Here is a 12,865-nt window from a genome sequence, read left to right on the forward strand (position 1 = left end):
GAACAAATGTCCGTGCATGACGATCTGGAACTCTGGTGCTTGCGTGCCTGCGAGCTGTATAGTGTACATGAAGATTCGTTCTGCCAAATTCAATTGTACATTCACTCGCGTATGTTGGCTCATACTCCCAACGCCTGCTCCCAGAGGAACTTGGACATCGCACGCACCATATCCTCCGTACACTTGTGTCCCACTCCCGGTGCTACAATGACTTCCTTCGCGCCCTCCGGCCCGACGTTCAAGTTGTCAACAAACTCTTTCGACGCCGTCCACGGCACCAGCTTGTCGTCTGCGCCTGACAATACGAGGATCTTCTTCCCGTAGAAGGGGTTGGACGAGTCTGCCGCCTTGTATGATGCCGTTGCCGGATCCTGCTGCGCGACGACGGTGAGGAACGACTGCGGAATGTACGGGGACTCGAAGGGGATGCCGTTCAGTGCGGCCCGATCAGACATGAGGCCAAGGTAGTCGGGGCAACCTGAGCAAGTGTACCTCAGCTATGCACCTTCGTTTGTGATTACGAGGTCTCCCTTACCGATGACAGGAATACCGAGTTTGACCCTGGGCTCTGTAAGAGTGCTCGTCAGTGGCAAGGCCTCGCAGTGTTCCTGCGTTCGTACCATGACGCAAGGTATACCACGCTGCGTGTCCCCCAAGACTGATCCCCCCTACCAGCCACTGGGAGATGGTGCGTTCGCCGGACGGGTACAGGTAGGAGGGCAAGAAGTCAATCAGGAACGACACATCTCTGGACGTGCCCGCTGTAGGTTGTCGGCGTGAGACAGCAACCTTGCACATTCCCTCTCGTATACGCACTGAAGATCGCATACATGTCAACCCTGCGGGGAGAGTAAGGTCATCAATCCTTCGACGCATGTGCAGTCAAAGACCACTTACGCATGCCTGTCGTTCCTTGCGGGAGGATTTTCCCTCCAACCACCGTTAGAGCGCTGATCTACCGTTCGATCGCCGTGGTTGCGCTGGTCCTGCAATCGCCCAATCGTCAGCAGTCGTTTCGAAGGCCAACTACTAAGTGCACGAGAGTTGCCGAGTACTCACCAAAGTTACGACCAAGAGATCCTGGCCTTGCACGCCAGCACTCATCCTCAGCTCATCGGTCCACTCGAGTGTAGAGTGTGCAACCCATTCGCAGTCTCCAGCCTTTCCAGTCCTGCCGTGGAGGAAGAACAGGACCGCGACGGGAGCAGAGGGTTCTGTAGCCCCCGGGAGCGAATACACGTTCACTGTAATCCCCCCGATGACAATCGTCTCCTTTGAAGGGGCCATGACTGCGAGTAACAAGTACTAGTGCTACGGATGGTTCAGTTATATAGACAAGAACTATGCCTGAGTCAGCGGGCCGTTATCGGACTGCGTGTTCACGTTCACAGGCCATGGATGGGGAACCATAATCACCGCTACTTGCGCATATGAGTCGAGGAGCACTTGTTGACAATAATGTGCATTGGTGTCTGACTACTTGCACAGCAGACTCACCCTCAGCGCAATGTCTTTGAAGTATGAGGTCAGTCAAGCTCGTTGTGTTCAACTGCGTCTATTAGCCATTTCGAACGATCCGACTGCCCCTATGATCCCGCGGTCCTATCCAGACATACAAGTACTGTACCCGATACATGGTGCAATAATATAGTGGCTTGTAATGTACGATGGGTCTGATGACGATGATGATGATGAAATGTGCTTATGCCATGCATTGCCTTAGTTCTTCCGTGTGTGCTTGCCGTTTACGAAGAAGGTCCGAATGGGCCATAGTTGAGCGGAGCTCCGCTTCGTACTGGAGGATAGACAGAGATCGGTCAGCATGCAGCCAAGCCAACCAGATGGCAGCCCTACCTGAAGTAGTTTGTCGGTTTCCCACATCCGATTTGGCAGACTCTCTAGTGCGACATAGACGGCAGGAATAGACGAGCAGTGCAGCAGCTCCTGTTCGCTCATGCGAAGTATGCTGAAAGCGATCCGGAAGAGTACGTCTGTGCCGTCTACGAGGAAGATGTCCCATACTCGGAACAGAGTCTACTAATGCATTAGCCAGGAGCGATACGGACGTTCGCTGATCGACATACCTCCACCGGAAGACAATCCGTGAACAGGGACAGGAACCACGAGAAGCAAATAGCAGGCAGATCCACGCCAAGCTCTATGAGGTGATGATAGAGCTTCGGCATCGAGTCCTGGACATATTCTAACAGAACCAAGGGGCAAGCTCGCGAGCTGAGGAGAGACGGCGAGAAGAAGTCTTCAGGTAATATCCGCTCGATGATCGCGGAAAGCACCCAGAAAGCTTCTTCCTCATCGGCGTGGATCAGTAGAAGGGTAGACGTAACGAGGTTCATGCCTTGGCAATAGCCAACCGCCGGATTACGTCTGAAGACCGACGCATGGTGTCAGCATGACTATGCATTCATAACAACTCGCGCATACCTGCTGTACGCGATGAGCACTCTCCGTAGCTTCTCCACACCCGCGCCAGTACGTCCAAAGAAGACGTTGAGGGGCATCGTTCGGCACACATCTTTCTCGATCTCGCGAGTCACGCCGCTGCCATCGTCCGCCTCAGCAAGCAAGTCGGCGAACACGCCAGGCTCTCGCATCTCTAGTCCCCCGCTACATTCGAGCCAAGCCTGGGAGCGGTACACAAGAGGAATACCATTGCGCACAAGCCGCACAAACTCTTTCTTCTCGTCCTTGAACGCCGGTAAGCCGAGCTGAGCGAAGCCCACCAGACCACCACTGTGTGCGAGCTCGTCCTCTTCCACAGCAGTACCAAGGCCAAGAAGAGCGGCGGCGCCACCAACAGTCGTGATGCGCGACATCGATCCACCCGTAGACTTTCGCGACTTCTCTCTGCGCTTGACGAACGTGTCCCACTCTCTGCGCTGCGCCGTCTGCCGCTGGTCGTGCATTTCCACGAGCTGTGCGATCAGCACGCGGATGGTGTTCGCGCAGACATGACGAGGGGTGTCCGCGTCCGCCACTAGAATGGAGGACTTTGGCCTCGGCGGTGCGACAGCGGTGGTCGTACCCGCGCGCTTCCTGCCCCTGGTGGAAGATGGTGAACTCCGTCTTGACGCCTGGGACGACTGTGCTCCTCCTTCAAGAGCCGGTATGCTACGCGCCGTTGGTCGGGTGCTGGATGACTTGACACTGATCGCATCCGATACGTCACCCATCCCATCGCAGTCACAAGCCTCTTTGACCACCTCGACCGTGTCATCCACCACCCCGTCGTCGCTCGGCCAGGTGTTGTCCTCCTTGCGGTCGGCAATCTTGATGCCTGTCAAGCACGCTGGCGCGGTGTTGCTGGACTCCTTGGCGCGGATGAGGAGCAAGACGTCGTACTTCGATACGTCGTAGATGAAGCCGTATCTGTCGGTCATGCCTTCATGGCTGTGCTCGTCATATGGGACAGACAGTGCCGAGGCAACATCAGGCAGTGGAATGGAGAAATGGAAGTCACGCGAAGTCAGCGGTGTATAGGTGCGGGAAAGGAACTGAGTAGGCGGCTTCGCGTCCACCGGGATGATCGATTCTAGTGGTACAGAACCTGGCTTCGTGACCCGGGGAGAGGTTGTCGTATTCGCCTGAGAGTCCGCCTGTGTCGTGCCACCGGATGGATACCCTCTCTGCACTGCATTCACGACAGTGGATATCGCCTTGTCCTGCTGCGCCATGAACGAGCCGAAGATCGGCGACGCGAACGACGGCAAATTGACGCTAGGCTTCCTGCGATTGGCAGCTCTGCGCACATCTCCGGACGTCGACGCACGCACTGGCGGCGGTGCTGTCTCACCTCCAGGGCTGAGCGTCGCCCGTGCAGCCAGGCCGTCGCCGCTGTCACTTTTCTCCTGTTTGCGCTCTCTCTTCGGCTTGGGCTGTTCCCGGAAGTTGAGGCCCTCCTCGCGAGCAGCCCGCACTAGCTCGAACGCTTTCTGGGCGATCTGAGGGCTCGTCTCGCGGCCTTGGTCGTCGAGGATGCTGGCGGGGTCTGAAGTCATAACCCGCGTAGCTTGTATGATGGCCCGCAGGGACGACCCCTGTGGCGGTCGTTCGTCCGCCGCAGTCCGAGAAGCCCCGGACATGATGGAAGGTGGATTGGATGGCGACGCAGATTTGGAAGGGGCGGATGAAACAGGCGGTGGCAGCAAAGATGGCGGTCTGGACGGGGAAGAAGCTGCAGAGCGCACGCTCCTCGCCGACTTCGTGTCTGTTGGCGGCTCGAAGCCTTGGGCGTCCGTTACGGACGTGGTGCGGCGCTTCCGCGAGCCCAACGAGTTCACGGAAGGGTTCAGCATCGAGAAGCCCAGGTTGCCAAAGACGCTCCGGACAGCCTTGCGGCGGCTAGGTTTGTTCGGGGTTTGCGGAGCTGAGGTCGCAGATGAAACATCCTCGGGGGCGGGCAGCATGGTGTCTACCGGGCTTTCGACGATGGCATCCGGCGATGATTCGAGTCGGGGCGGGGTGAATGATTGCCCGTTCTTCTTTCCCTTGGTCCACCAGGTTCCCATCCAATCCCCGAGACCCGGTCTATCTCCTTTGACAGATGCTGCAAGCTCGTCTCCATCGAGCGTAGGTGCTTCGCTCGCTGTGTGCGGGTCTAGCTCAGGTATTGAAGCTGCCAGCGAATCTCCATTGGAAGGCGGTACTTCCGAGGATTCGCTGACGGTCACTGTCGATGAGCCCATGTTGGAGTCGGCCAGAGGCGTGGACAAGTCATCCGGTACACTTCTCGAAAGAGACACATCGTCTTGAATCGCTTCTGTCAGCGATTCCGACAGAGACTGGGAGGGGCCCATCAGTACAAGGCTGTCTGTAAGGCGCATACACTCACTAGTTGACTATGTCGTTTTTGCACGAGATGGATGGCCTCGTCGTCGTCAGGATACAATGATTGGAGCACACGCCTCGCGACATCCTTGTCAGACGGAGGCAACTCTCTGATGAGGTGCTCTGCGCGTTCCCGTCGTCTTGCCTCCTTTTCACGCAGAAGACGACGATCTTCCTCGAGCTCCCGGCGAATTCGGGACAGGTTATGCACAGCGGATGATAGCACCCGAATGACGGAATGATGGGGATGACTCGGGATGCTCGACTGAGGCGTTGTCTCCTGCAGACTCGTAAGTGCAGCTTCTACAGCGTCATCTGGCATGTCATGCCACTGAGTCCGCAGGACCTCGGAGGACGAAGTGAGCCCATTTTCTACGTTCTCGACCACTAGGGAGTCCAGACTGTCAAGGGTAGCAGAGGTGGGTGGTGCAAATTGCCCGCTGGTAGACTCAACCACGATGAGCGGCGCGGGCTTGCTATTCCTGTACCCAGGTGCATTCAGCCAAATGACAACATACGGAGAACGCTGCCTCCCACTGACTTGCGCTTCGCGCCCTTCCCGTAACCACGCACACTGCCATCCCAGTTGACATTGCTCAGTTTTGTGTGCTGCTCCGCGCTGCTCTCCAGCTGCGCCTTGAGCGTAAAGTAGTCTGTAGAGGGCCTGATGTCGTCCGGAGTCTGCTTACCGCGAGATCGACGGTTCCTGGACGGAGCTTCTTCGACCGACAATGGGTGCGAATGCGTCGGGGTAGAGAATGGGGCCGACGATGTCGAGGCCATTTACACGCCTATTGAACGGATAGCGCATGGAATGACCACGTAGAAGGCTTTCGCCCAAAGCGTGCGGTGGGGGCGTGGTCGTCCGACTGACCGTAAGAAGCCTAGCGCCGACCGACGCCGGTGAAACCACTGAAGTTTGTCAAAGGAATGTTCAGATTGCACCTTGCAGGCCGACCAAAATGATAGAAAATGACGGGGATGAGGCAAAATATGACAAGGGACTGCTGAGGATGGAGACTCACTCGAGAGCAACGCCGTCGTCGCGTTCGCGAGCGCGGGAACCACGTGATGGCACTGACCGACGGCCTGGCGCTGAGCGCTCCGGGGACGGGCCTTCGGCATCGTCGCGGCCGCTTGCCTTCTTCCACTCGCCTTTCCTGCTGTCACACCTGTCAGTCTCAGATGGGATGGTTCAGCAGCTCGAAAGCACCAGAAAAGCCTGATCCGGCGTCGAGAAACGACAGGCAGAAGTGTTGGGACAGTCGAGACGCCTACTTCGCCTGCCTCGATGGCGCCAAAGTCGTGAAGCCTGGCGACGAGGGCAGTGCATGTGATGGTCCGAAGGCTGCGTACGAGCGGAACTGTGCAAAAAGCTGGGTGCGTGATTGAGCTTGCTCGCTGTTGCTATGCCCTTCTCATGCCAATGCATAATATCAACAGATCGACTATTTCAACAAACGTCGGGTGTTGGCGGAGCAACAGCAGGGCATCCTCGCACAAGCCAGCACTCAATCAAGTGCCGCTTCCCGCAGGTAGCGCGAAGCGAAGCGGTTTTCAGCCGACAATGTATCACCATTGCGGATGCACTTCGAGTATTCGACATCCGACACGATTTTGCGCTGCCAACGAGTGTGGGAGCTGATGCACCGGAGACGTTCGCGTTCAAATGACATGCATGCATCCGTAGAAACGGTACTATGAAACCATTTACACCTGTCATCCGCCTCCGGTTGTGGCCATGGAAATGCTTCTCATCAGGTGAGTTTTCACGGCCTGCAATACGTCTGCCATATCGGAGTCGATTCTGGTCCGGCGCGGCCTCTGTCGAGGTAATGCAACACATGCTGGTCGATTCATGGTTGATGTAGAATCCGTCAATATGGAGCGATCTTCCTTGCGTGGAACGAAACGCATTCCTGGGGGTCAGTCGGACGTCGCAAGGAGTCCTTTTGACCCCAACAAGCTTCCTACTGCTCTCAGCTCTCCTGCGCTCGTTGCACAAGGCAATAATCGACATGCCCGTGATCCCAGCGTGCAATGCATGATACGCTGGCGCATGTTTATGATCTTTGGGGATCCCGGGTTTCACCCCACTCTCATCGAAGTGGCAATGCCATTTGTTGTTGACTATGCCTCCTCTGTCTTCGCAAAAGATTATCATGATCGAAGGGCTCGAGAAGACGCCGTTTGTATTACTTTCCAACGGCCTGAATTATCTGGGAACCCGAGCAGATGCCCGGTGTCTACCTGGCCTTTCACGTGCGTCGCAATCCAGCTTACGATTGCCAAACTTTCAGCGGCTGCGGTGCGATGCATGAGAATGTACCATCCCTGTGGCGGCGCCAGTCTCGATACCGTGCCACTGCATGGGCGTTTGGTGCACACCCTGGCTCCGTCCGCGCCTCCTTGTCAGGAGGTGTCAGCCTGGGCCACCGCTGTTCCTGAGAACTGCTCGGATAAGAGGGCGGTTCTTCTCCTTTCAGCGTCCATGGGACAAGAATCGTGTTGATCCACGCCATGGAAGCATCGCTCGCACTTCTCATCGAGGCGTCTCGGTGCTGCGTGCATCTTTCGTGCGGTACCATTCTGCTGACGTTGCGCACACCGCCGCGGCGCTCCACCGGCACTTAAGATGCTCTGCTGTTGCTGACAAGGCTCCTCACTCTCGCTCAAGAGCTCACAGTCCATGTCTATCCAACCCGTTCTCATGTGGGAAGAACAGGATGTCTGCCCCTACTCTAACCTCTTCTTCTCTGGCCTGCGCATGATCGCGACGCGGCCAGCATCCATGATTGTTCCCCCATCTGCTCCATCGCCCATCGAACCCGAGTCGTCAAAAGCCGCAGGCAAGCGGCCAGCACACATCCGGAATGGGTCCTACCCTCAACGGGATCATCCCGCACCCCGCGCTGCGTATCCCAGAATCAATACAGACAAGCAGACGCTTGACAGGCGCGTCCGGAGCCCAGGCAATGAGCATTCGACTTCCTCCAGGCACGCCGACGGTCTGCACGGTCGTGCGAAGTCGAGGCGAGAGGCATTTCCCTCGTTCTCATCCTCCTCGGATCGACCAGTCTCCCAGTAAGTTCAAAGTCCCAAGCGTGTCATTTGGCCAAGCTGACCTGGCCGCAGCGATAGCGACGGAGAGTCCATCGCGAGCTCCTACAATGACATCGAGTACATCACCTCCCCTCTGAACTCCTTTTTCTCCTTCAACCCCTCGCCCACGGACAGCACCGTGAGCCTCGTCTCGCCCCGGCGCGAGCGGCGCTCCTCGCTCGAGTCCACAAAGACCGTGCCCCTCCCACCGAAGCGCACGTCGCGCGCAGACAAGCGGCGGTCCATGATGAGCGTTGACATCCGGCCACCCAGTCCCGCGCGTGGTCGGGAGGCTGCACAGGCCAACGCCAACGCGCGTGGAGCTCGGTCGAGTGTGGGCGGATGGGCGGACGAGGTATTGAGAGATTGGCGCCAGAGGGTGGACAGCCATCCAGAATCACAGGATGACCGGTCCTTCCTCATCACGTCGTAGAGCGGACTGTTGATTATCATACCCTGGCTGACAGGCTCCATAGCATCCTCTCTATTCCAACCGGACTATGATACACATTTTGATCTCTTACCCTGGTTACTTCATGCATCCCGTCATATTTGTAGCACTGTTGTATCCTAACAAGTCATGATTAAGACCGTTAAAGTATGATATATTGTACAGAACCGCCTGCACTCCAGATGGCATAGATAAATAGACGAGACAGAGCACTAAACAACAGAATGGAGACGGACAGTGATAAGTTATGACCGATCCCCATGGCATACTAAGCAGAGGGCGCCGCAATCGAACGCCACTTCATCTTGGTCACTAGGCCTACAAGAGCAAGGATGAGCCACATCGGCCACCTCTTCAGCAGACTCGGACGGCTACCGGGACGTGGCGGGAGGCTTGGCTTCAACATCTTGTTTAGCTTCTGAATCGCGCCGCGCTATACCATACGGAGCATCCTCCGAGTCAGTTGAGCTTCCGCCAATGAGATGAAGCGGAATACGCACGTCGTAGGGCGGGTAGCGCGCAGACATGAGCAGTTTGTCGACCCTGGATAAGTTGGCATATGAACTCGAAGGGAAGCACGACTGTATCGCGAAGCGACGCACCAACTCGGGTTATCTATGGTTGCCCTGAGATGCGTGAACGTGTCGAACCCAAACTTGCCCGTCGTGTATCCGGCTGCAATCGAGGTCATCGTCCATACCCCAGAAGAACAGCACCGGAGACTCACAGCCGCTCGGGCCAATTCCGCCGAAGGGAAGGTGGTCCACTGTCATGATCAGTAAGTCAGCGGCGGTGCGCGGGCTAGATCGCAGCGTATGTGGTCACGAACCGCCAAGGTGGAGGACTACTTCGTTTGCTATGGCGGCACCGCTCTGTGTGTTGTCGAACACTATCGTCGAGTCAGCTGGGTGGGCTTCTTCCGCTGGAACGAGACACAGAAACCTACCTTTGGCCTTGAACTTTGCATCCTTCGTGAACACGTAAAGCGCAAGAGGGTGGTCCCTGTAGGAAGTGAACACTAGCGCTGGCACCTGTAGCATACGCATACGGACCGGGAGTTCACAATATCAATAGCCTCGTCGACACTGTCCACGGGCAGCACGGGAAGAATAGGCCCGAAGATCTCCCTGAACGCAAACAAAGTTCAAACTCTCTCAGCATCGAGAGGCACTGAGAAGCCGCCGGGAAACACGCACTCGGACATCAAGGTGTCGTCATCTTTGACATCTTTGACGACTGTCGGGACGATGAACCGCCGCGCGGCGTCGACCTGGCCACCGAAAACGATGGTGCCGCGGGTCGAGTCGAGTAACCGCTTGAGCCGCTGGACGTGCGCATCTGAGATGATGTTCGCCATTGTGCCTTCCGGCGCCTTGATCGGGTCCACTGGGAAGAATTCATTGAAGCTGGCATTGTTATCGTGAGGATCTACGCGTTCCACCAGAATTACGTTGCACTTACGCACGCTGCAAGGCAGCAACGAAAGTGTCTTGGAACTCGCGCGGGACGAGAACGTAGTCAGGAGCAAGGCAAATCTAGATGGGGATGTTCAGATATAGCATCTGTCTCTTGTATTCAACCATATCATACCTGCCCTGCATTGGCGACCTTTCCCCAGAGTATTCTCCTAGCTGCTGTGGGTAGATCGCACTTGGGGTCGATGATAACAGCACTTTTGCCTAGGTAGACAATGTGACATTACTGGTGAGAACAACAACATTTTCGCTGATGACTCACCACCAAGCTGTTCATTTATCAGCACATTTTTACAAAATCGGGCAGTGTGAAACGTACCTCAAGTGTCAAAGGCGTCAGATGCTCGGCTGCTGCATGACTGACAATTTTGGCAACCCGGCCATTACCTGTCAATGCAAAGTCAATGTCATGATCGCTTGCATCGGGCGACGGGCATACCAGTGTACAGGACTGTATGGTGAGGTTGAAGTCATGAGTTGTGTGTCAGTGGCGGCCACTGTCTTCGCTCACTGTGATTCCACGGGAGCTCCAAAAGCTATCAGCAGCGTGAGTCAGTCAGGTGAGACACTGGTTCGGCTTGAGGGGCGTACCTTGGTAGTCTCGGGGATAGCACCATTCACTAGCCTGAACACGTCTTGGTCAAGGTGCTTGGTGACGAGCTCCGCCATGAGAGCACTCGTCGCTGGTGTCAGCTCAGACGGCTTCAAGACAACCGCACACCCCGCTGCGATCGCACTGGCAAAAGGTCCGAGCAGCAGCATCAATGGGTAGTTGAACGGCGCGATGATCAACACGACACCCTTGGGCTCTTTCCGGATGGCAGGGCCCATAGGGAACCACGTCGGACTGAACGCGACCTTCTCCGTCGCGGACCATTTCTTGACGCAGTCGTACGCCTCCTTCACTTGGCCGATGAGAGGGGCAATTTCGAGCCTAACATAGGTGTAAGACAATGCACTGCAGGATAGGAGCGGCCTTGCGCACAGGATAGACTCTCCCTTGGGCCGCCCGAGGTCGGCGAGCAGCGCATCCTCGAAACGTTCCTTGTTATCCTGCAGCAGGTACGCTAGCCTAAGCAGCTGGTCTTTACGGTATTCGATGGTTTTCGTTTTGCCGGAACGGAAGCCTCGGTGGAGGTCGGCGTGAATCTGTCAAGCCGTGAAGTTGTAAGGCTATAACAACAAGAGACGTAGAGATGGCTGGGGTCGTACTTTGGTGATTTCCTCGACGGTGTGTATTCCAGTTTCGACATGCTGGTTCAACGTTCACGTTCAGCTGCCAGCCTGTGTGCAACGCGTGTCGGGGAATGTGGGTGATTGCTGGGGAATTCCTGCGACCATAATGTCAATATATATGATATCGACGGCTGGGGCTATGCTGACTCGCCCGCGGGTGTGGTGTTACGGGATCAGGATCGCCGGCAAGACGTCCGAGTTTGGCACCTTATTACAAGACGTTCGTATGTGTTCCAGAACGGGTCCATCCTATTTCACGTGCTGATACAACGTTGATATTTAGGCGCCCGTGTAGTGTACGGTGCACACGGCCCAGTACCGTTTGAGTAACTGTAGTACTGGTATCCTACTACATAAGTATCATGCTGGAAAGTTATACGTACGTATATGCTGTCACCAATGATAGATTCAAGTCCTACACTATCACAGAGACGCGTTCGCTCAGATGCACATGAACAGCGGCTTGGCCCTGGGCCGGAGCCCAACTCCGAGTCGGGCCGGGTCCACGGCGATCCCTCCTCTTTGCCGAGAGGCCTCGCAAGCTACCTACTATCATATTATCAATAGAACGGCCGCGTATCACGTGAAACCAGGGGTCAAATCACAACGACGAGCATAGTATCGAGTCGGGGTTTCATAACTTACACACCATTGACTAGCTCCTTAGGCGCCAAGTCGAGTCACTGTGTATCCGGAGGATGATGAGTATCACAAGGAACCACGCACAACAACCTGCATTACCCCGGCCTGCGATCCTGCATTCATTCAGACTGAAGCACGTATCATGGGCACATGCGGACGTCCGATGCGCGGGGCCGCTGGTGGTTCAACATTTTCGTTCTGTGCTGTGAAGGCATACGCGGACGCCGTCGCATATTGCCTTGACTTTGCCTTCTTCCCGTACTATTTGGTACCCGACCAGCAAACCTATCATATGGTGACTTGATACCGTGTTGACCGGTGATCGTTGAACGTTTGACCGTTCAAGCTATACATAATCTCCTGTAGACAGACCCTAAACACGAACCTTGTTGAGCGGAGAGGGCGGTCGTGTACGGAGCTATACTTATAAATCAGCATCGCCTGACTGGGACTTCGCCGGGTTCGAGTCCACCTTTTCAGGGTCAGGTCGTCTGGATCACTTCGTCATCAGGTATTGCATGCATGATGAGACTTTCAGCCAGCTTTACCCGGGAGGACTCGCGTAATTACTTGACGTTCACAGGAGTTAACAGGGAGGAACTGGGATGAATGTCAACGCTTGAGCAGGTATCAACACGGCTTTGACGTACAACATTTTCCCTCAAATGGCCCAAATTCGTCAACAGTTCGCCTTCTCCTGATTTTGTTGTCCTCGCGAGATGAGCACACCAACGCAGCGTCTGGATTTTTTCCAGCAGCCTCGTCAGTATACGAGGCGAATCCACGCTGCCCTGATCGATCAGCTCATTTTCATGCTGGAATCTCAGACTCTTCATCTAAGTCTTCGAATTGCATGGTATGGTACGCACCTTCCTGTCGTCTGTCGGTACTGGGTTTCGATCCCCGAGTCGGCGAAAACAGTCGCGGTCCTGCTTCCGCTGCGAAAGTGCATTGAACGGTATCACTTCTTGGCTCTATGTAATAGCTGGAGGTTTAGAGTGCAAACAGCCGGGATTGGTACATGCATTGGACAGATGCGGTGACGTGCGACTCGACCGGTGCAGTCTGATCTTCTCTGTCGACGCAGTTGCAACGTCGGACGAGGACGGTCCCG

General features: G+C 55.7%; 5 protein-coding genes across 5 annotated transcripts; 2 read left to right on the forward strand and 3 right to left on the reverse strand.

Moving 5' to 3' along the window:
- Positions 1–119: 119 nt before the first annotated feature.
- On the reverse strand, positions 120–1,287 carry B0H18DRAFT_873628 (Alpha/Beta hydrolase protein; the record flags this gene model as incomplete). The annotated part of the gene is made up of 6 exons (XM_048040305.1): positions 120–478; positions 536–568; positions 621–761; positions 817–839; positions 898–986; positions 1,060–1,287. 6 exons carry the CDS (start codon positions 1,285–1,287, stop codon positions 120–122), a joined length of 873 nt encoding a protein of 290 aa, XP_047895760.1.
- A 415-nt stretch (positions 1,288–1,702) lies between these two features.
- Positions 1,703–5,628, reverse strand: B0H18DRAFT_1083981 (rab-GTPase-TBC domain-containing protein; the record flags this gene model as incomplete). The annotated part of the gene is made up of 9 exons (XM_048031726.1): positions 1,703–1,795; positions 1,855–2,034; positions 2,085–2,385; positions 2,443–3,060; positions 3,091–3,112; positions 3,134–3,158; positions 3,183–4,799; positions 4,850–5,327; positions 5,387–5,628. 9 exons carry the CDS (start codon positions 5,626–5,628, stop codon positions 1,703–1,705), a joined length of 3,576 nt encoding a protein of 1,191 aa, XP_047895761.1.
- Positions 5,629–6,005: 377 nt separating this feature from the next.
- B0H18DRAFT_995094 (uncharacterized protein) lies at positions 6,006–6,362 on the forward strand (the record flags this gene model as incomplete). Its single annotated transcript, XM_048045303.1, has 1 exon — positions 6,006–6,362. A coding segment is annotated over exon 1 (195 nt), but the record flags the coding sequence as incomplete, so codon positions are not given.
- A 1,172-nt stretch (positions 6,363–7,534) lies between these two features.
- On the forward strand, positions 7,535–8,380 carry B0H18DRAFT_953335 (uncharacterized protein; the record flags this gene model as incomplete). The annotated part of the gene is made up of 2 exons (XM_048042183.1): positions 7,535–7,929; positions 7,981–8,380. The coding sequence occupies 2 exons, from the start codon at positions 7,535–7,537 to the stop codon at positions 8,378–8,380; spliced, it is 795 nt and encodes a 264-aa protein (XP_047895763.1).
- Positions 8,381–8,769: 389 nt separating this feature from the next.
- On the reverse strand, positions 8,770–11,126 carry B0H18DRAFT_1117136 (NAD-aldehyde dehydrogenase; the record flags this gene model as incomplete). The annotated part of the gene is made up of 16 exons (XM_048033532.1): positions 8,770–8,941; positions 9,001–9,073; positions 9,126–9,164; positions 9,228–9,287; positions 9,345–9,400; positions 9,451–9,525; positions 9,595–9,804; positions 9,860–9,933; positions 9,989–10,077; positions 10,136–10,142; positions 10,193–10,260; positions 10,313–10,324; positions 10,385–10,409; positions 10,465–10,807; positions 10,859–11,000; positions 11,057–11,126. The coding sequence occupies 16 exons, from the start codon at positions 11,124–11,126 to the stop codon at positions 8,770–8,772; spliced, it is 1,515 nt and encodes a 504-aa protein (XP_047895764.1).
- Positions 11,127–12,865: the final 1,739 nt, after the last annotated feature.

The sequence above is a fragment of the Fomitopsis serialis genome (genome assembly GCF_022376445.1).
Source record: "Fomitopsis serialis strain Sig1Antser10 chromosome Unknown B0H18scaffold_18, whole genome shotgun sequence".
NCBI classification, from domain to species: domain Eukaryota; kingdom Fungi; phylum Basidiomycota; class Agaricomycetes; order Polyporales; family Fomitopsidaceae; genus Fomitopsis; species Fomitopsis serialis.